This window comes from Mesoplodon densirostris, chromosome 10 (assembly GCF_025265405.1).
Source record: "Mesoplodon densirostris isolate mMesDen1 chromosome 10, mMesDen1 primary haplotype, whole genome shotgun sequence".
NCBI classification, from domain to species: domain Eukaryota; kingdom Metazoa; phylum Chordata; class Mammalia; order Artiodactyla; family Ziphiidae; genus Mesoplodon; species Mesoplodon densirostris.
Window position 1 is genome coordinate 72,382,399 of NC_082670.1, and position 22,374 is coordinate 72,404,772.

The 22,374-nt window shown below is 39.1% G+C and overlaps 1 protein-coding gene across 5 annotated transcripts in view; it reads left to right on the top strand.

Annotated features, from left to right (window-relative positions):
• DOCK3 (dedicator of cytokinesis 3) overlaps window positions 1-22,374 on the top strand; it is a 422,568-nt gene that overhangs the window by 16,770 nt on the left and 383,424 nt on the right. For 4 of the 5 annotated variants that reach the window (XM_060109452.1, XM_060109453.1, XM_060109454.1 and 1 more), the window contains exon 2: window positions 22,234-22,317. In XM_060109452.1, coding sequence (XP_059965435.1) covers window positions 22,234-22,317 — 84 coding nt within the window. Of the gene's footprint in view, window positions 1-22,233; window positions 22,318-22,374 lie in introns of those variants that run through there. The other variant, XM_060109456.1, reaches the window with a different exon arrangement.

Here is a 22,374-nt window from a genome sequence, read left to right on the forward strand (position 1 = left end):
CATGTGGGATCTTCCCGGACCGGGGCAGGAACCCGTGTCCCCTGCATTGGCAGGCGGACTCTCAACCACTGCGCCACCAGGGAAGCCCTGGTATTTTATTCTTTTTGTTGCAGTGGTGAATGGAATGTTTCCTTTTCCTTAATTTCTCTTTCTGATCTTTCGTTATTAGTGTATAGGCATACAAGAGATTTCTGTGCATTAATTTTGTGTCCTGCAGCTTTACCAAATTCATTGATTAGCTCTAGTAGTTTTCTGGTGGCATCTTTAGGAATATCTATGTGTAGTATAATGTCATCTGCAAACAGTGACAGTTTTATTTCTCCTTTTCCAATTTGTATTTCTTTTATTTCTTTTTCTTCTCTGATTGCTGTGGCTGGACTTCCAAAACTATATTGAATAATAGTGGTGAGAGTGGACATCCTTGTCTTGTTCCTGATCTTAGAGGAAATGCTTTCAGTTTTTCACCATTGAGAATGATGTTTGCAGTAGGTTTGTTGTATATCGCCTTTATTATGTTGAGGTAGTTTCCCTCTATGCCCACTTTCTGGAGAGTTTTTATCATAAATTGGTGTTGAATTTTGTCAAAAGCTTTTTCTGCATCTATTGAGATGATCATATGGTTTTTATTCTTCAGTTTCTTAATATGGTGTATCATATTTGCGTATATCGAAGAATCCTTGCATCCCTGGGATAAATCCCACTTGATCATGGTGTATGATCCTTTTAATGTGTTGTGGATTCCATTTGCTAGTATTTTGTTGAGGATTTTTGCATCTATATTCATCAGTGATACTGGTCTGTAACTTTCTTTTTTTGTAGTATCTTTGTGTGGTTTCAGTATTGGGGTGATGGTGGCCTTGTAGAATGAGTTTGGGAGTGTTCCTCCCTCTGCAATTTTTTGGAAGAGTTTCAGAAGGATAGGTGTTAGTTCTTCTCTAAATGTTTGATAGAGTTCGCCTGTGAAGCCGTCTGGTCCTGGACTTTGTTGGAAGATTTTTAATCACAGTTTCAATTTCATTACTTGTGATTGATCTGTTCATATTTTTTATTTCTTCCAGGTTCAGTCTTGGAAGGTTGTACCTTTCTAAGAATTTGTCCATTTCTTGCAGGTTGTCCATTTTATTGGCATAGAGTTGCTTGTAGTAGTCTCTTAGGATGCTTTGTATTTCTGCGGTGTCCATTGTAACGTCTCCTCTTTCATTTCCAATTTTGTTGATTTGAGTCCTCTCCCTCTTTTTCTTGATGAGTCTGGCTAAAGGTTTATCAGTTTTGTTAACAAATTGAAACAAGTTGTTTCTTTGTTTTATTTCATTTATTTCTGCTTTGATCTTTATGATTTCTTTCCTTCTACTATCTTTGGGTTTTGTTTGTTCTTCTTTCTCTCGTTCCTTTAGGTGTAAGGTTAGATTGTTTATTTGAGATTTTTCTTGTTTCTTGAGGTTGGATTGTACTGCTATAAACTTCTCTCTGAGAACTGCTTTTGCTGCATCCCATAGGTTTTGGATCGTTGTGTTTTCGTTGTCATTTGTCTCTAGGTATTTTTTGATTTCCTCAGTGATCTCTTGGTTATTTAGTAATGTATTGTTTAGCCTCCATGTGTTTGTGTTTTTTAGGTTTTTTCCACTGTAATTGATTTCTCATCTCATAGCGTTGTTGTCGGAAAAGATGCTTGGTATGATTTCAGTTTTCTTAAATTTACTGAGGCTTGATTTATGATCCAGATGTGATCTGTCCTGGAGAATATTCTGTGTGCACTTGAGAAGAAAGTGTAATCTGCTGTTTTTGGATGGAATGTCCTATAAATACCAATTAAATCTATCTGGTCTGTTGTATCATTTAAAGCTTGTGTTTCCTTATTAATTTTCTGTCTGGATGATTTGTCCATTGGTGTAAGTGAGGTGTTAAAGTCCCCCACTATTATTGTGTTACTTTCGACTTCTTCTTTTATAGCTGTTAGCATTTGCCTTATGTATTGAGGTGCTTCTATGTTGGGTGCATATATATTTATAATTGTTATATCTTCTTCTTGGATTGATCTCTTTTTTTTTTTTTTTTTTTTTTTTGCGGTACGCGGGCCTCTCACTGTTGTGGCCTCCCCCGTTGCGGAGCACAGGCTCCGGACGCGCAGGCTCAGCGGCCATGGCTCACGGGCCCAGCCGCTCTGCGGCATATGGGATCCTCCCAGACCGGGGCACGAACCCGTATCCCCTGCATCGGCAGGCGGACTCTCAACCACTTGCGCCACCAGGGAGGCCCTGGATTGATCTCTTGATCGTTATGTAGTGTCCTTCCTTGTCTCTTGTAACATTCTTTATTTTAAAGTCTATTTTCTCTGATACTAGAACTGCTACTCCAGCTTTTTTTTTTCATTCTTTTTTTTTCAAGATTAAATATATACTTATATTCATGATAAGTACAAACTAACATTTCCAGTTAAAACTTTTTTCTCTTTGTTTCTGATACAATTATAGTACACAGATAAACCTTTCCTTCTTATTTCCAGATTTCTGTAAACATTCCCCGGAACGTTTCTCCACACTGCAGTACTTGCCTTTAGTGCAGGAATGCAACATGAGTGGTATTCCTCCTGAGGGTCCCAATGGTAAATGTAGCTTAACCAACAGTGAAATCAGTTCTTACAAACCACCTATGAAAACCATGCATTTGATCTCCATAAAATGTAGGATTGTCAACACTCCATAGCAGGAGTTCCATGGCTACTTAAAAATACAGTTCTCAAAGAAGTATTTGGGCAATGCCTGTAATACCATAGGCTGGCAAACCAAATGTTTAATCCAATGGTTTTATTACCCTCAATTTAACTTCACCCTGTTGATCACTGATTAGTTATGACCATAAGTCAAGAAATAAACAGTGATGTGGAGTAACCCCAAAGCAATAAAAATGAACACCCTTTGATAAACTAAGCAGAAATAACACTAGTGATGTCATGCAGTTTCTGAGATATCATAGAAAAATTGTTTCTTAATATTGATAAGGAAATTATGTATCAGTGAAAATGCAGGCTTAGAAATATAGTACTGAGAGTTTCAATTTGTGATGTCTTCACTGCTGAGGGAAAATGGAATTCTTATTACTAAAGAGAGCTGATCTCTTGGGTGTTGTTGATGGCTCTGTAACTGAGCTTAGTGTTTAATGATGTACAAATAAAATGCAGTGGGGGAAATATGAAATTCCAGCTTTCTTTTGATTTCCATTTGCATGGAATAACTTTTTCCATCCTCTCAGTTTCAGTCTGTATGTGTCCCTCGGTCTGAAATGGGTCTCTTGTAGACAGCATATACATGGATCTTGTTTTTGTATCCATTCAGCAAGCCTGTGTCTTTTGATTGGAGCATTTAATCCATTCACATTTAAGGTAATTATTGATATGTATGTTCCTATTACCATTTTCTTAATTGTTTTGGGTTTGTTTTTGTAGGTCCTTTTCTTCTCTTGTGTTTCCCACTTAGAGAAGTTCCTTTAGCATTTGTTGTAGAGCTGGTTTGGTGGTGCTGAATTCTCTTAGCTTTTGCTCTTCTGTAAAGCTTTCGATTTCTCTGTCGAATCTGAGTGAGATCCTTGCCTGGTAGAGTAATCTTGATTGTAGTTTCTTCCCTTTCATCACTTTAAATATATTGTGCCACTCCCTTCTGGCTTGTAGAGTTTCTGCTGAGAAATCAGCTGTTAACCTTATGGGAGTTCCCTTGTATGTTATTTGTCATTCTTCCCTTATGGCTTTTAATAATTTTTCTTAGCCTTTAATTTTTGTCAATTTGATTATTGTGTGTCTCGGCATGTTTCTCCTTGGGTTTATCCTGCCTGGGACTCTCTGCGCTTCCTGGACTTGGGTGGTTATTTCCTTTCCCATGTTGGGGACGCTTTCGACTATAGTCTCTTCAAATATTTTCTCGGATCCTTTCTCTCTCTCTTCTCTGTCTGAGACCCCTATAATATGAATGTTGGTGCATTTAATGTTGTTCCAGAGGTCTCTTAGGCTGTCTTCATTTCTTTTCATTGTTTTTTGTTTATTCTGTTCCGTGCCAGTGAATTCCACCATTCTTTCTTCCAGGTCACTTATCCGTTCTTCTGCCTCAGTTATCCTGCTATTGATTTCTTCTAGTGTATTTTTCATTTCAGTTATTGTATTGTTCATCTCTGTCTGTTCTTTAATTCTTCTAGGTCTTTGTTAAACACTTCTTGCATCTTCTCGATCTTTGCCTCCATCATTTTTCCGAGGTCCTGGATCATCTTCACTATCATTATTCTGAATTCTTTTTCTGGAAGGTTGCCTATCTCCACTTCATTTAGTTGTTTTTCTGGGGTTTTATCTTGTTCCTCATCTGGTACATAGTCCTCTGCTTTTTCATTTTGTCTGTCTTACTGTTAATGTGGTTTTCGTTCCACAGGGTGCCAGATTGTAGTTCTTCTTGCTTCTCCTGTCTGCCCTCTGATGGATGAGGGTATCTAAGAGGCATGTGCAAGCTTCATGATGGGAGGGACTGGTGGTGGATAGAGCTGGGTGTTGCTCAGGTGGCAGAGCTCAGTAAAACTTTAATCTGCTTGTCTGCTGATGGGTGGGGCTGGGTTCCCTCCTTGTTGGTTGTTTGGCCTGAGGCGATCCAGCACTGGAGGCTACAGGGCTCTTTGGTGGGGCTAATGGCAGACTCCAGGAGGGCTCATACCAAGGAGTAGTTCCGAGAACTTCTGCTGCTAGTGTCCTTGTCCCCACTGTGAGCTACAGCCACCCTCCGCCTCTGCAGGAGACCCTCCAACACTAGCAGGTAGGTGTTCAGTCTCCTGTGGGGTCACTGCTCTTTCCTGCTGGGTCCTGATGTGCACACTACTTTGTGTGTGTCCTCCAAGAGTGGAATTTCTGTTTCCCCCAGTCCTGTGGAAGTCCTGCAGTCAAATCCTGTTAGCCTTCAAAGTCTGATTCTCTGGGAATTCCTCCTCCTGTTGCTGGACCCCCAGGTTGGGAGGCCTGATATGGGGCTCAGAACCTTAATTCCAGTGGGTGGACTTCTGTGTTATAATTGTTCTCCAGTTTGTGAGTCACTTACCCAGAGGTTATGGGATTTGATTTTATTGTGATTGCGTCCCTCCTACCATCTCGTTGTGGCTTCTCCTTTGTCTTTGGATGTGACGTATCCTTTTTGGTGCATTCCAGTGTCTTCTTGTCGATGATTGTTCAGTAGTTAGCTGTGATTCTGGTGCTCTCGCAAGAAGGAGTGAGCGCACTTACTTCTACTCCACCATCTTGACCTCCTCTCAGTATTCGTGCCTCATTTTGCTGGTAGTTCTGTATCTTTTCCAATCTCGATTCATTTTTTAAAAAGATTTATTTATTATTTATTTATTTATTTTATTTATCTCTGGCAGTGTCAGGTCTTAGTTGCAGCACTCCGGGTCTTTGTTGTGGCATGTGGGCTTCTCTTCAGTTGTGGCGTGTGGGTTTTCTCTTGTTTAGTTGTGGTGTGCAGGCTCCAGGGTGTGTGAGCTCTGTAGTTGTGGCACGCGGGTTCCAGAGTTCATGGGCTCTGTAGTTAGTGGCACACAGGCTCTCTAGCTGAGGCGTGTGAACTCAGCAGTTGTGGCTCCTGGGCTTAGTTGCCCTGAGGCATGTGGGATCTTACTTCCCTGACCAGAGATTGAAGCCGTGTCCCCTGCATTGTAAGGCGGATTCTTTACCACTGGACCACCAGGGAAGTCCCTCGAGTCATTCTTTTTTTACCATATTTGTTAATACTGAAGATCAAGATATATGTAAAAACTTGTTCATATAACTTAAGAGTAATTTAAAATTACACAAGTTAACATGTGGTTATTGTTGGAAAAAATAGGTAGAAATGAATAAAAAGAAAATACTTAGCCCAAATCTCACCAACCAGAAATATTTATTTCATGGGTCCCCCCAGACTCCCGTAATGAAATGAAAATGATTTGAAAGTTGAACTTCAAGATGTTTTTAAAAATTTTATTGAAGTATAGTTTATTTATAATGTTGTGTTAATTTCTGCTGTACAGCAAAGTGATTCAGTTATACATATATATATCCTTTTTCATATTCATTTCCATTATGGTTTATTACAGAATATTGAATATAGTTCCCTGTGCTATACAGTAGGACCTTGTTGTTTATCCATCCTATATATAATAGTTTGCTTCTGCTAATCCCAAACTCCCAATCCTTTCCTCCCCCACCCCCCTCCCCATTGGCAACCACAAGTATGTTCTCTATATTTGTGAGTCTGTTTTTTGTTTCGTAGATAGGTTCATTTGTGTTGTATTTTAGATTCCACATATAAGTGACATCATATGGTATTTATCTTTCTCTTTCTGACTTATTTGGCTTGGTATAATAATCTCCAGGTCCATTCATGTTGCTGCATATGGCATTTTTATGTTTCATTTTTTATGGCTGAGTAATATTCCATTTATATATATATAGACAAATATATGTATATATATATACATTACACCCACATGCACACACACCCCACACAAGGTAAGTTTTTAAAAGTCAGTCTAATCTCCTTGAGTCAGCACATTAGAGTGGTTCTTAAATATACTTTCACTTAGGGTTGTTCTAGCTGGATATTCCCTAATTGTTCACTTCATAGAGAGCATGTAGGTTAAAATAAACTCCAACATTGGGATAAAGAAACTCATGCAATTGTAGTGGTTGGAGATTGGTGAAAGCATTTGAAACATATTTAAATGAAGGTATAAATTGATAGAAGTTGTTAAACAATTCAGCCCTGAAAATACAGAATTTGAAATTGTTTTCAGTTGTAATTAGGAGAGGGAGGATAATGATGGTACTGAGATTACATGTTACAAAGATTGGCAAGATGGTATCAACTATAGTTTGTTGCAGGGACCACAAGATGGAAAAGAAAGTTAAACTTTGTTTCTTGGCAAGAGCGGAGGAGGAAGTTTTTTTGAGTTAATGGAAAATGGTAGTAACATGAAGTTAAAATAGAAGTCTAACTGGAAGGTTAAGGTACTTCATTGGATTCTTTTATTGATTCAGTAGACGTTTATGGAAGATCTGGTATGTGTACTAGGCTCTGGGGAACAATGATGGAAGAAGATACAGCTCTACGTACTTTCAAGACCTTTAATCTAGATGATTGTGAAAATTAGGTTTGGGACGTTGTATTTTATGAATATAGTAGTTGAAACAATGCAAGTAGACAAGAATTTTTAGCTAAGAGTTATATATTTATGGAACTTTTTTTTCTTTTTTTTAACATCTTTATTGGAGTATAATTGCTTTACAATGGTGTGTTAGTTTCTGCTGTATAACAGAGTGAATCAGCTATACGTATACATATATCCCCATATCCCCTCCTTCTTGCGTCTCCCTCCCACCCTCCCTATCCCGCCCCCTAGGTGGATACAAAGCACTGAGCTGACCTCCCTGTGCTATGCGGCTCCTTCCCACTAGCCTTCTGTTTTACATCTGGTAGTGTATATATGTCCTTGCCACTCTCTCGCTTCGTCCCAGCTTCCCCTTCCCTGTGTCCTCAAGTCCATTCTCTACGTCTGCGTTATTTATGGAACTTTAGATCTAGAAGGGACCATAATGTAACACAATGTTCTTGTTTTTCAGATGGGATCACCAAGGTCAGAGACATATGGTAACTTGCTCAGAGTCACACAGTTTGGCTATTTGGGTCTTGAATTCAGATCCTGATTCCCTAAAAAGGCTTTTTTTCTACTATATGATTGAATCTTGGATAAAACCACCAGAAGATAGGAATCAGTCTAGAAATATTTATTGGATGCCTACTATGTGGAAGATTAAATGGAGAAAACTGGCATACTCCTGTTCTTGAGTATTCTTTCTTTTTTTAAATATTGAATTATAGTTGATTTGCATTGTTGTGTTAATTACTGCTGTACAGCAAAGTGATTCATTTATACATATATACATATTCTTTTTAAATATCTTTTCCATTATGGTTTATCATAGGATATTGAATATAGTTCTCTGTGCTATACAGTAGGACTTTGTTGTTTATTCATTCTGTATATAAAAGCTTACATCTGCTAGCCCCAACCTCCCACTCTATCCCTCCCCTAATCTCCTCTCCCTTGGCAACCACCAGTCTGTTCTCTGTGTCTGTGATTCTGTTTCTGTTTCATAGATAGGTTCATTTGGGTCATATTTTAGATTCCACGTAAAAGTGATATGATATGGTATTTGTCTTTCTCTTTCTGACTTACTTTGCTTAGTGTGATAATCTTTATGTCCATCCATGTAGCTGCAAATGGCATTATTTCATTTAGGTTGTTTCCATATCTTGGCTATTGTACGACTGCTGCTGTGAACCTAGGAGGTGCTTGTATCTTTTTGAATTCTAGTTTTGTCTGGATATATGCCCAGGAGTGGGATTGCTGGATCATATAGTAATTCTATTTTTAGTTTTCTGAGGAACCTCGATACTGTTCTCCACAAGGATTCTTTCAATTATAATTAATAGAAGTCCATCTCAAACTGAAGGAGAAAGGAGAATTTATTGGTTCATATAACCAAAAAAGGCATGAATGCATCTGGCCTCAGGAGACTGGGATCAGGGCCGTAAGGCATCAGAACATCTGTGTTTCCATTTTACATTTTGGCATATGCCTATGTGTTGGACTCATTTTTGCAGTCATTAACTTTAAAAAATTTACTGTTTTCATTATTGAGGAATATAGCTCCTGGTCGCTTTAGGGTTACATCTTTACAGTTCATGATGGAATAGGAAAGAGCTAGTTCCTGTTGGGAAGACTTCAGGGAGTGAATGATTTGGCTCAGTCTACTTTACATGCTCACTTGTGGTTGAGGGGCTCTGACTGATAGCCCCACTGAAATTACACAGAGTGGGAAAATTTCTATAAAAAGTGAGGATTAGGAATGCTGGGCACACAGAACAGTAAGGAGATAAGACTGCCTGATGCACATACACTACATGCACACAAAGCAACAGTTAATGTCAAACGTGTGATAGCAGTAGAATGTGCCAGGGACTTCCCTGGTGGTGCAGTGGTTAAGAATCTGCCTGCCAATGCAGGGGACACGGGTTCAAGCCCTGGTCCAGGAAGTCCCACATGCTGTGGAGCAACTAAGGGCGTGCGCCACGACTACTGAAGCCCATGTACCTAGAGCCCATGCTCCGCAGCAAGAGAAGTCACCGCAATGAGAAGCCCGTGCACCGCAACAAAGAGTAACCCCCACTCTCTGCAACTAGAGAAAGCCTGCGTGCAGCAACGAAGCCCCAACACAGCCAAAAATAAATTAAAAAAAAAGGCTTCTCTTAATCTACATGGTTAATATCCAATTAAAAAAAAAAGTAGAATATGCCAGATGACTTCACAGATTGGGGGAAATAATTTCCAAGAGCGAAAAAACTGAGTCTTGATGCGTGGATTGGATTTTTGTCAGTGAAGAGGAAGCATGAGAGGAGATCCAGGCAGTAGGAAACAGTAAGGTATGGACTGGAGACTTGTGCAAGGTATGTACTGGAGACTTGTTTTGGAGAAGTGTGAATAGAACAAGTCTCGTGTCATTGGGAGAAGATTGGGAGGATAGGTTTGGCTGAGAGTGTTAAGGGCCTTGAATATAAGAAGGAATTCGCCTTTTATTCTCTGTGCCGTGGGGGGGGCCAATGAAACATTTTGATGAAGGGAAAAAGCAATTTCAGGAATGGAAGTGGAGGAGCATAAGAGTGATTTTAGATTCAGAAAAACTAGATAAACGAATAATAGAATTTATTTTCAGAGGAACTAGGCACTACTGTTCCTAACATGGAAAACCTACAAGGACTGTGAACAAATCACTTAACTGCCTTCTATTTGCCTCTTCAGTAAAATAAATATATTGTACTAATCTTTCCTTACATCAGATTAAATATATAAAATTGTTTCAAGAAAATATTTTGTTGTAATAGGCATTATTGCTTTATAAATGACTTATTAACTTTGATACATATGAGAGAGTATTTTTCTCTGTGGTATTTGGAGATTATAAGTTGGAAATAGATTGTTGATTGAGGAGATGACCTTTACATTTTATTAGCTCATAAAGTAAATGGAACTAATACCTTGGGTTGCATTTTCTTTTCTTTTCTTTTTTTTTTTGAGGTACACGGGCCTATCACTGTTGTGGCCTCTCCCATTGCGGAGCACAGGCTCCGGACGCGCAGGCTTAGCGGCCATGGCGCACGGGCCCAGCCATTCCGCAGCATGTGGGATCCTCCCAGACTGGGGCACGAACCCGTGTCCCCTGCATCGGCAGGCGGACTCTCAACCACTGTGCCACCAGGGAAGCCCTGCATTTTCTTTTAAATTCTTTATTTTAATTAGGTAGATGACAGAAACAAGTTCTGAAACTAAACTTTAGCACTACGTGTTAATTTTTTTTCCTTCTAGTCATATATATTTTTTTAATTACTAAGAATTCTCAAAATTGCCTTTGTAACTGTGATTTTTGACACTTACACCCTAAATCAGTGCTATTAACTGCGGTGTGCACTGCTTGCACTCCTGGGTCTCAAATTCTTGGAAAGAAAGCTTTAACTCCTCTGTCTGTACCTCGCCCTAATAATTCACTGTCTCTTTGGCCAGGATGGGAGACAGACCCCTTGCTGTCTTCTTCCATCTATCCTTCATGCCTCTACTCTTAGCTCCCCCATTTGCCATTCTGCAAACCACCTCTTTGAAATCTTTATTCTTCTCCTGACCTCACCAGACATTACATGCTCTCCTCCCCACCTCATGACTGAAACTCGTTTGGGACTCAAGTTGGGGTACCTAGTTTATCTCTTACATTAAAGCATATTCACCCCCTTAAAAATTTCTCTTTGCCTGTAGTGTGTTTGAAACACGTTTTTTTTTTTTTTTTTGCGGTACACGGGCCTCTCACTGTTGTGGCTTCTCCCGTTGCAGAGCGCAGCCTCCAGACACGCAGGCTCAGCGGCCATGGCTCACGGGCCCAGCTGCTCCGTGGCATGTAGGATCTTCCCGGACCGGGACACGAACCCGCGTCCCCTGCATCGGCAGGCGGCCTCTCAACCACTCTGCCACCAGGGAAGCCCTGAAACACGTTTTTAAAAGATAGTTTCTAACTTGAAGTGCTCTTTTCTTGAAGTGCAAAAAGATAACCCAATAGTTCTTAATTTATAAGCAGCTGGTTTTCATCTAAAAGAGGAAACTCTGAATTCTGTTCTGATGGCTAGTGTTTGTATTAAAAGATTTAGCTATGGTGGTTTCTTTTATTTCACATATAGGAAAGTAAACTTTAGTGTTGATTCTATGATATTTTTGTATTACTAGAGTTACACTGAAAAGAGTACAACTTTAGAGACATTGTGGAATGCTTATATAGATGCAGTGTGCTTATACATGGTATAGGCAAATACAATGGACTTAAGTTTTGAAAATCTTTTTTTTTTTTTTTTTTTTTTTTTGCGGTACGCGAGCCCCTCACTGTTGTGGCCTCTCCCGTTGCGGAGCGCAGGCTCTGGACGCGCAGTTTCAGCGGCCATTGCTCATGGGCCTAGCTGCTCCGTGGCATGTGGGATCTTCCCAGACCTGGGCATGAACCCGTGTCCTCTGCATCGGCAGGCGGACTCTCAACCACTGCACCACCAGGGAAGCCCCTGAACAGTCTTTTCTTTCCCTATTTAATGACCTTCAAACCTTGTTAAAATCTCTTGGCTACATGTGGCAGGATTCATTTCTGGCTCTTAATTAAATTCCATTGATCTATATATCCTTATACCAGTACCACACTATTTTGATTATTGTAGTTTTTTTTTTTTTTTGCGGTACGTGGGCCTCTCACCGTTGTGGCCTCCCCCGTTGCGGAGCACAGGCTCCGGACACGCAGGCTCCGGACGCACAGGCTCAGCGGCCATGGCTCACGGGCCCAGCCGCTCCGCGGCATATGGGATCCTCCCAGACCGGGGCACGAACCCGTATCCCCTGCATCGGCAGGCGGACTCTCAACCACTTGCGCCACCAGGGAGGCCCTGATTATTGTAGTTTTGAAGTAAGTTTTGAAACTTGAAAGTGTGAGTCATCCAGCTCTGTTCTTAATTTAAGATTGCTTTGGGTATTTGGGGCCTCTGGAAATTCCATGTGAATTTTAGGATGTGTTTTTCTATTTCTTGGGGATTGTGATAGGGATTCCATTGAATCTGTAGATTACCTTGGGTAGAATTGTCATCTTAACAGTATCAGTTCTACCAATCCATGAACATGGGATGTCTTTTTTACTTACTTAGATTTTTAATTTCTCTCAGCAGTGTTTTGTAGTTTTCAGTCTTGTACCTCTTTGGTTAAATCTATTCCTAAGTATCTTATTATTTTTGGTGCTATTGTATATGGAATTGATATAGCTGAAGGCTGTTTTATTAAGTTCTCCATCTCTTTTTTTCTTGTGCAGTGTTTTGTTAAAGAAACTGAATCTTTTGTCTCATGGTGTGAATCTTGCTAATCATGTTTCTGTGAATTCATTTAATATGCTCCTTTTTCCTGGTATTTCCTTTAAGCTGGCAGTTAGTTCTATAGGTGTCCCCATATTAAGGTTTGAGGTTTTTTTTTTAATAAATGATTACTTTATAGATGGCATTATGTGCTTTGTTTAGTAGTTACATAGTTTCTTGTTCCCTCTTTTTGTGATGTTAGAGCTATTGATCATTTCCTATACCTATACATTTATTGGTGGTTGCAAAATGGTGATATTCTACCTTTGCCATCACTTCTTTGTTTATTGTTTAGGATATTTTTTATAAAGAGAAACTTTTCCTTAACTACTTGGGTATTCAGAGGTATATAGTTTGTATAGGAAAAGCATGGTATATGTTCTGTTTTTTTTTTTTCCTGTTTTGCTAATTTTCACAGTAGTGAGTTGATTCCCTTAGCAATCTCTGAAAAGTGACCATAAGCTTTTTTTTGAACCATTGTTATTATTAACTCAGAGATTTAAATATACTGATATACTATTCTTTTAGTGAGTAGTGGGACTTTCTTGGTGTTGAAAGTCTTTTTGACCTGACCATAGTAGTTTTTGATAGCTTCCTTGGTTTTTAGTATGACAAGATATTCTATGCTTATCTTAAGCATTTCCTGTCCTAAACTTGGCATTTTCCCAAGGAGCCCTGGTTCCTTTTAGTGAGAAAGAGTATATTTAGAAATCATAATTTCAGTGCTAGAGATTTGTCATTGTTCCTAGGCCTTGTCAGGAACTGTGCATGGCTACATTGTCTTTACTTAACTTCATAAATCTTACATCTGCATTTTCCCTCCCTTAAAAACAGATTCCTAAGTAATTACTTACTTGCCTTATTCCCCATTACTCACACAACAGTCTTAGAATAGCATTACTATCACTATATCAACAGTATGATTTGTGAAAGCAGATTAAGATTTTTTTGAAGTTCTTTTTATCCTTAGAATATATTCCATTAGGGATAGTTGGTCAAATTACTTTCTTTTGACATTACTTGGAATAGGTCCTCTCTTTTTGGTTATGCTACTAACTTGGCTGTACATCTAGGTTTATTTAATTCATTTTACTTTCCATTTTTAGGGCTTTTTTTTTTTTTTTTTTTTTTTTTGCGGTACGCGGGCCTCTCACTGTTGTGGTCTCTCCCGTTGCGGAGCACAGGCTCCGGATGCGCAAGCTCAGTGGCCATGGCTCACGGGCCCAGCCACTCTGCGGCATATGGGATCCTCCCGGACTGGGGCACGAACCCGTATCCCCTGCATCGGCAGGCGGACTCTCAACCACTGCGCCACCAGGGAGGCCCAGGGCTTTTTTTGTTGTTGTTGGTTTATAGCTCAGTTTTGCTATTATAGAAAACAGTATGCTGCCGATCTTGCTGCATATATATTTATTTACTTGATGGTTATCGAGTATTGATTTCTAGAAGTGGAATTGTGTCAAAGCATGTGAAATCTTAAAATGGACCCATTTCTACTACCTTTTTAAGAAAAAAATCTTACACTTTGTATTCTGGTCATATATGTGCACATCTTTATCAGCACTGTTTGGGTATTAATCTTTGATAATCTGATAAAAAAATAAGAATGATACTTTTTAGCAATCTTTGTTACTGTGGTTAATATTTTTTCATGTGTTTTTTGGCCTATTTGTATCTTTCGCCCAGTTTTCTTATGGGCAAAAAAAGTCTGTATTTTTCTTTTTGATTGTAAAAACTATGTCCATACTCAATGTAGAACATTTTGATTCTTGCTGGCATTTTTCCATTTTTCTTTCAGAATTTTTAGATATTATATATGGACATCTAAAAAGTTTTACATGTAGTGAAATCCATTACTTGTTCAGAACAAACCAGTTTATAGGTTTGATGTGATCCAGTCAAAATGCCACCTGTAACTTTCACTGAATTTTATAATCATTTTCTCCAGTTTGTCTGTAAGAAGGAACATAGGAGGGCTTCCCTGGTGGCACAGTGCTTGGGAGTCCACCTACCAATGCAGGGGACACGGGTTCGAGCCCTGGCCCAGGAGGATCCCACATGCTGAGGAGCAACTAAGCCCGTGTGCCACAAATACTGAGCCTGCGCTCTAGAGCTTGCGAGCCACAACTACTGAAGCCCGCACGCCTAAGAGCCCGTGCTCCACAACAAGAGAAGCCACTGCAATGAGAAGCCCATGCACCGCAACGAACAGTAGTCCCCACTCGCTGCAACCAGAGAAAGCCCGCACACAGCAGTGAAGACCCAATGCAGCCAAAAAAAAAAAAAAAAAAGGAAAAAAACAAACATAGGGCTTCCCTGGTGGCGCAGTGGTTGAGAGTCCGCTTGCCGATGCAGGGGACACGGGTTCGTGCCCCGGTCCGGGAAGATCCCACATGCCGCGGAGCGGCTGGGCCCGTGAGCCATGGCCGCTGGGCCTGCGCGTCCGGAGCCTGTCTTCTGCAACGGGAGAGGCCACAACAGTGAGAGGCCCGCTACTGCAAAAACAAACAAACAAACAAACAAACATAGGAGCTTAGTCTTAAAAGAGTAATGGGGGGAGGTACTTAACTTTACCATGTGAGGTAATAGCAATTAAAAGTGGGATGTTGGAACAAGAATGATTGATACTTGAAACAGAATAATGTTCCAGAAATACATTCTTTATATTTATGAAACTAGTATATGATAAATGAAATTTCTTTGTAAACAATTAGAAAGAAGAAAACTAATATAATAGTATAGTAATTTAATAGTAAAGGAGGCAGAATAATATGGGTCAATCCAAGAACAAGTACAGTTCTTGTAGTGAGTATCTTTTGTTTGAGTTGGTGGGGGAAATAATTGAGTGGAAAGAGGTAGATATTTTTCTCTGAGCCACACTGATACAAAGTCAGTTTGGACTGTGAGTCTATTACCACGACAACTCATTTTTGAAATCAGAAGAGGTTTGATTTTGTAGTATTATATGGGTGGGCTGGTACAACAATCCAAGATTGTATAGTGGATTTGCTTCAGAATGCATCTTTTGACCCTTCTTTCATGATCTAGCAAAGATAAAGCTTTCCTTCATGAGTGTGTGCATGTGTGTGTGTGTGTGTGTGTGTATAGGTATGTATATAAAGGTAAAAATATTAGAGAAGTATGTATACACTAGACAAAATAGGTAAGCTGAACAAGAGGCAAATAAAAATATTCTTATAACTTAATTGCAACCACTTTTATTTGTATATTCCACAAAAAAATGGAATCATGGTATAAATATTGTTCATAATCTTTTTCTACTTAACACAGTATGAAAGATTTCAAGCTAAATATCTATAAAATTTTTAAAATTAGTATTTCTGTCTCTGTTAACATGTTTTTCAAACGTCTTCAGTCTTATTTTGCCACTGATGAATTCTTAATTACTTGGGGATTAAGATGGCACAAAACTGAAAGAATAATGGTAAAGGGCATAGTTGTTGTTTTGTTTTGTTTTTGTTTTTTGTTTTTTTTGGAGAATGGGCTGAGAAGGGGCACTGGTGGGTGTGAGCGATCACTTAGGAGGCCATTGCAGGAGTCCAGGCGAACTTGGATTCAAAAGGTAAAAAAGGTTATGAAGCTGCAAAGAGCTGCTGTTATCATTATGTTTGTATTTATCTGTCAGAGTGTGGGCAGGAAAGAGATTGCACAGTCAAATGGGGTAATCTGAACAGGGTTTAATAAAGGGACTACTTCTGAAGGTGAGGCAGGAGCTAGGGAAACGAATAGGGTGCAGTACCCCGGTGGTTGGTTCCACCACTAGGACTGAAGGGGCAAGTGAGGGAACAGTTATAACAGAAACTCACAGGAGCTGTGGCCTTCGGCAGAGGGATGCAGCCAGCTCCCACGGCCCAGCAGGAATAAACATCCCAACCTTATTGTCCGCCTGTTCTCCAGCATCTGGCAGTGTTCTCCACTGGATTTACCCAACCAGCCATGGGGCAAAGAGAAGGCTGTTGATGCTGCCTGAGAGGGCAGGCTTTCTGGGGTATAAAGCGAGGTGGAGGAGGGTTGTAAGTGGATCTCAGGGTCAAACAAATCTTGCAACATCATACGGATCATGCATTTTTTCCCCTCTCATCTCACACTCCTTCCCCTGCCACCACCAATGAAATGATAAACTCTTTGTAGGTGGAGATTATTTTCTTTTAAAAAAATTTATATTTTATATTGGAGTATAGTTGATTAACAATGTTGTGTTAGTTTCAGGTGTACAGCAAAATGATTCAATTATACATATATATGTATCTATTCTTTTTCGAATTCTTGAAGCTCGCAGTGACCAGTAACTTCTAATGTACCTGACAGACACAGAGGAGAATAGAGTGAAACAGTCTATAACTAATAGGTTTATTCTTTGTGATATTCCTGCAAATAGAGTGTAGGCCTGAAAGTAGATCCACGATTATAGGGAGAAAGATCTGCTTTCTTTTGAGCCTCTTCCTTTTCTAGCAAATATAATTTTTTTCTTTTCTACTTATACATTAATTTAAAAAATCACTTGAAAGCCAGTCTTGAACGAAGATAGTTATTAAAGTGGAAAGTTTACATAGGTTCTCTGAATAGGCATGAAACACCCAATTTCAAACAAGGAAAGCCATTGGTAATTTTAATTTTCTTGTCAATTAGTGACAGAGGTTAGGAAGACAGGAGTGATGAATGCTTTGGAGATTGAAATAATAGCAAGGCCCTCGATAAAGAATTTGTTAGGGAGTACATAGAAGATCTGGTGAAGTTAAATTCCTAAATGCTAATGCAATTCATTGTAGTTTTACTATAAGCCATGGCTCAGAGATTGCCTACTTTTGACCTTAGGACACCCGTCTCATTGTTAATATGTGGGTGCCTACAAGGATTTGAGAGACGCTGGAACATGGTTTTTTCTCCACTGTGATGAAGGGTTCAACCCAGTAAATCCTAGGGAAGACCATTTTTCCTCACTTGGTACTTAAAGGAGGATGCTGTTGAGTATTTGCTGTTTCTTAACATTTTCCAAATCTGTGTGGCATTAAATGGTAGAAGTGGTCTAACTGCTTTGTTATTTGTGTTTGTTCAGAATTTTGTTTTCCATGGGGAATTTACAACATTTGCAGAAGATTGAATAATGCTACCACTATTTAGAAATATAGCCAAATACTTTAATAAGAGCATACTAATTACCAATGTCTTAGTCCAGTTCAGACTGCTATAACAAAAATATTATAGACTGGGTAGCTTAAATAACAGACATTTATTTCTTGTAGTTCTAGAGGCTGAAAAGTCTGAGATCAGGGTGCTAGGATGGTCAGGTTTGGAGAAAGGCCCTTGTCAGGGTTGCAAAGGACCTTGTCAGGGTTGCAGACTGCTGACTTCTGTGTCCTCACGTGGTGAAAGGGGAGAGGGATCTCTCTGAGATCTTGATTTATAAGTGCACTACTCCCATACATGAAGGAACCACTTTCATGACCTAATCAATTCCCACAGGCCCCATTTCCAAATACCATCATAATGGGGATTAGGTTTCAACATAGGAATTTTGGGGGAACACCAGTGTTGTCTTTAGTAACCAGTAAGCAAATTTGATACCTTCAGTAGAGATTAAATATATACATATATATGTACACATACAAATAGGCTCATGCTATTCACACACACACACACACCCACACCCACACACACACAGTTTTATACTTGGGCTTTTTTTTTTTTTTAAAATGGAAAGGCTGATATTAGGTGGTATGTGTTCCTCTGTTTCATCCTTTGCATTTTTATGCACATTGTAGAATCAGTTTATTGATTTCCACAAAATGTCTATTGGGATTTTGGTTGAGATTGCATAGAATCTAATGATCAATTTGGGGAAAATCTGTATCTTTATACTGTTGAGTCTTGGAATTTGTGAATAGGATGTATGCCTTCATTTATTAGACTTTTACTGTATCTAATGTCATATAGTTTTCTGTATAGAGTTCTTCCATATGTCTCTTAGATTTATTTATAGTTACTTGACATTTAAAAAAATTAATTAAATAATTTATTTTGCTGTGTTGGGTCTTCGTTTCTGTGCGTGGGCTTTCTCTACTTGCGGGGAGTGGGGGCCACTCTCCATCGCGGTGCGTGGGCCTCTCACTATCGCGGCCTCTCTTGTTGCGGAGCACAGGCTCCAGACGGGCAAGCTCACTAGTTGTGGCTCACGGGCCTAGTTGCTATGTGGCATGTGGGATCTTCCCAGACCAGGGCTCGAACCCGTGTCCCCTGCATTAGCAGGCAGATTCTCAACCACTGCGCCACCAGGGAAGCCCTACTTGACATTTTTGATGCTGTTATAAATTGTATATTTCTAAAACATTTCATTTTCTAGTTGTTTGTTCCTATATAGACTTAAAAAAATTCATATTGTATCTAGTGACCTTGCTACACATTTTCTGTGTTGGTTTATGTCTAGGTTCTTCAGGATTTTTTTCAGACCTGCAGATAATGATACTATTATTTCTTTGTTTCTAATCATTATACCTTTTATTTCTTTTTCTGCTTTATTTGCACAGTGTAATGCTGAATAGAAATGGTAGTGGACGTACTCTTCCTATTCCTAACCTTAGTGATAAAATGCTGAGTATTTCACTAATATATACGATGTTTGCTATAGATATATTGTACATAACCTTCATCATATTAAGGAAGTTCCCTTCTATTCTTAGATTATTAAGAATTTTAGTCACGGGTAGACGTTGAATTTTATCAAATGCCTCTTCTGCATTTATGGATATGATCATGTGATTTTTTTCCCCTTTATTGATTTTTTTAAATATTACACCAATTGCGCTCTTGAATAAACCCAAATTGGTCATGGTTATTCTTTTTATATATAGTTGGATTTGATTTGTTATTTATTTATTCATTCATTCATTCATGCATGCATGCATGACCACATGGCTTGCAGGATCTTAGTTCCCCGACCAGGGATCGAACCTGGGAATCATGGCAGTGAAAGTGCCGAGTCCTAACCACTGTACCACCAGGGAATTCCCAGTTTGCTTTTTATTTTTTGTTTATTTATATTTATTTATTTATTTATTTTTAACATTTTTATTGGAGTATAATTGCTTTACAATAGTCTGTTAGTTTCCGCTTTATAACAAAGTGAATCAGTTATACATATACATATGTCCCCATATATCTTTCCCCCTGCATCTCCCTTCCTCCCACCCTCCCTATCCCACCCTTCTAGCTGGTCACAAAGCACTGAGCTGATGTCCCTGTGCAATGCGACTGCTTCCCACTAGCTATCTATTTTACATTTGGTAGTGTATATATGTCCATATATACACTAACACTCTCTCACTTTGTCCCAGCTTACCCTTCCCCCTCCCCGTGTCCTCAAGTCCATTCTCTAGTAAGTCTGCGTCTTTATTCCCGTCTTGCCCCTGAGTTCTTCATGATGATTTTTTTTTTTAGGTTCCATATATATGTGTTAGCATACGGTATTTGTTTTTCTGACTTACTTCACTCTGTATGACAGATTCTAGGTCCATCCACCTCACTACCCAGAACTCAGTTTTGTTTCCTTTTATGGCTGAGTAATATTCTATTGTATATATGTGCCTCATCTTCTTTATCCATTCATCTGTTGATGGACACTTAGGTTGCTTCCATGTCCTGGCTACTGTAAATAGAGCTGCAGTGAACATTGTGGTACATGACTCTTTTTGAATTACGGTTTTCTCAGGGTAAATGCCCAGTAGCGGGATTGCTGGGTCGTATGGTAGTTCTATTTTTATTTTTTTAAGGAACCTCCATACTGTTCTCCATAGTGGCTGTATCAATTTACATTCCCACCAACAGTGTAGGAGGGTTCCCTTTTCTCCACACCCTCTCCAGCATTTATTGTTTGTAGATTTTTTGATGATGGCCATTCTGACTGGTGTGAGATGATATCGCATTTTAGTTTTGATTTGCATTTCTCTAATGATTAATGATGTTAAGCATTCTTTCACGTGCTTGTTGGCAATCTGTATATCTTCTTTGGAGAAATGTCTATTTATGTCTTCTGCCCATTTTTGGGTTGGGTTGTTTGTTTTTTTTAAAAAAAGATTTTCTATCTGTGATCATGAGACAGATTGGCCTGTAACTTTCCTTCCTTATAATGTCTTTGTCAGCTTTTATTTTCATGCTGAGTTAAAAATAAATTCTCTTTTCCCTATTTCCTGGAGGGATTTATTTGTGTTGGTGTTTATTCTCCAGATGTTTGGACAAATTCGCTGGTAGAGTAGTCAGGACTTGTTATTTCATTTGTGGGAAAATTTTAATTACAGATTCACTTTTGTTTAATAGATACAGGACTATTCAAATTTTTAACTGCTCTGTCAGTTTTTGTAAAGTTGATCTTTCTACAAATTTATCCATCTATTCTAAATTTTCTAATTTTTTGTTATAAAGTTTTATCTAATGACCTTTTATACATCATTTAATTATTACATTAATGTTTTTATTGCTGATACTGATAATTTATACCTTTTTGCTCTCTTTTTTTTTTTTTTTTTTTTTAAATTTATTTATTTATTTTTGGCTGTGTTGGGTCTTCGTTTCTGTGGGAGGGCTTTCTCTAGTTGCGGCGAGCGGGGGCCACTCTTCATCATGGTGTGCGGGCCTCTCACTCTCTCGGCCTCTCTTGTTGCGGAGCACAGGCTCCAGATGCGCAGGCTCAGTAGCTGTGGCTCACGGGCCCAGTTGCTCTGCGGCATGTGGGATCTTCCCAGACCAGGGCTCGAACCCGTGTCCCCTGCATTGGCAGGCAGATTCTCAACCACTGCGCCACCAGGGAAGCCCCTCTTTTTTTTTTTTGATCAGTCTTGCCTACGTGTCTATCAGTGTTAGTGTTTTCAAAGAATTAATTTTAGATTATAAGGCTTGATATGTGATAGTGTACATCCTTTAAGATTGACAAGGCTTTTCTTGGCTCTTTGTATTATGTAAATTTTAGAATCATTTTATCAGTTTTCTAAAAATAAAAGTATGTGGGATTTTGAGGAGTATAGGTTTTCTCTGTTGTACATTTGCTTTTTACTTCATTAATTTTTGTTTATTTTTATTATGGGAATTCTGTTTTTCAAAGTATAATCATTTATTTGGTGATCCTTTTAAAAATATGTATTTGTCTGTTTATAGTAGATAATAAGCGTCTAATGTTCATTTTTTCTTTCTTTTTTTTTTTTTTTGGCGGTACGCGGGCCTCTCACTGTTGTGGCCTCTCCCGTTGTGGAGCACAGGCTCCGGATGCGCCTGCTCAGCGGCTATAGCCCATGGGCCCAGCCGCTCCGTGGCACATGGGATCTTCCCAGACCGGGGCACGAACCCGTGTCCCCTGCATCGGCAGGTGGACTCTCAACCACTGCGCCACCAGGGAAGCCCCATTTTTTCTTAATTGATACATACTTGCCCAGAAAGAACAGGCAAACACAAGATACGCTGAGGGGGAGAGAGAGGGAGACTCTGTTTACAGAAATGTTTTCACATACATGCATGCATGCACACACCTCTAAGTAATAGTGATTTTGCCAAAGTATACTTCAGTGTTCTGAACCATTTAATATTACCTTTCAAAATATAGATTAAGTTGAAAGGGACTTACATATTTGAAAAATGAATTAGAAGGGAGAGTATATACTTAAGAAAATTTAGTGCTTAATTTAATTGACACTGACCCTGTCTCACTATTTTAAAATGCTAATTGACATGTTTATACTTGTTTTTCTAGTGATATGCAGCTTTCGAGGATCTGTCCCTCAAGGATTGGTCTTAGAAATAGGAGAAACAGTCCAGATTCTTGAAAAATGTGAAGGTAAGTGGACCCATAAATTGTAAAAGACAAATGGTGATCATTTTTGGCAGTATGATA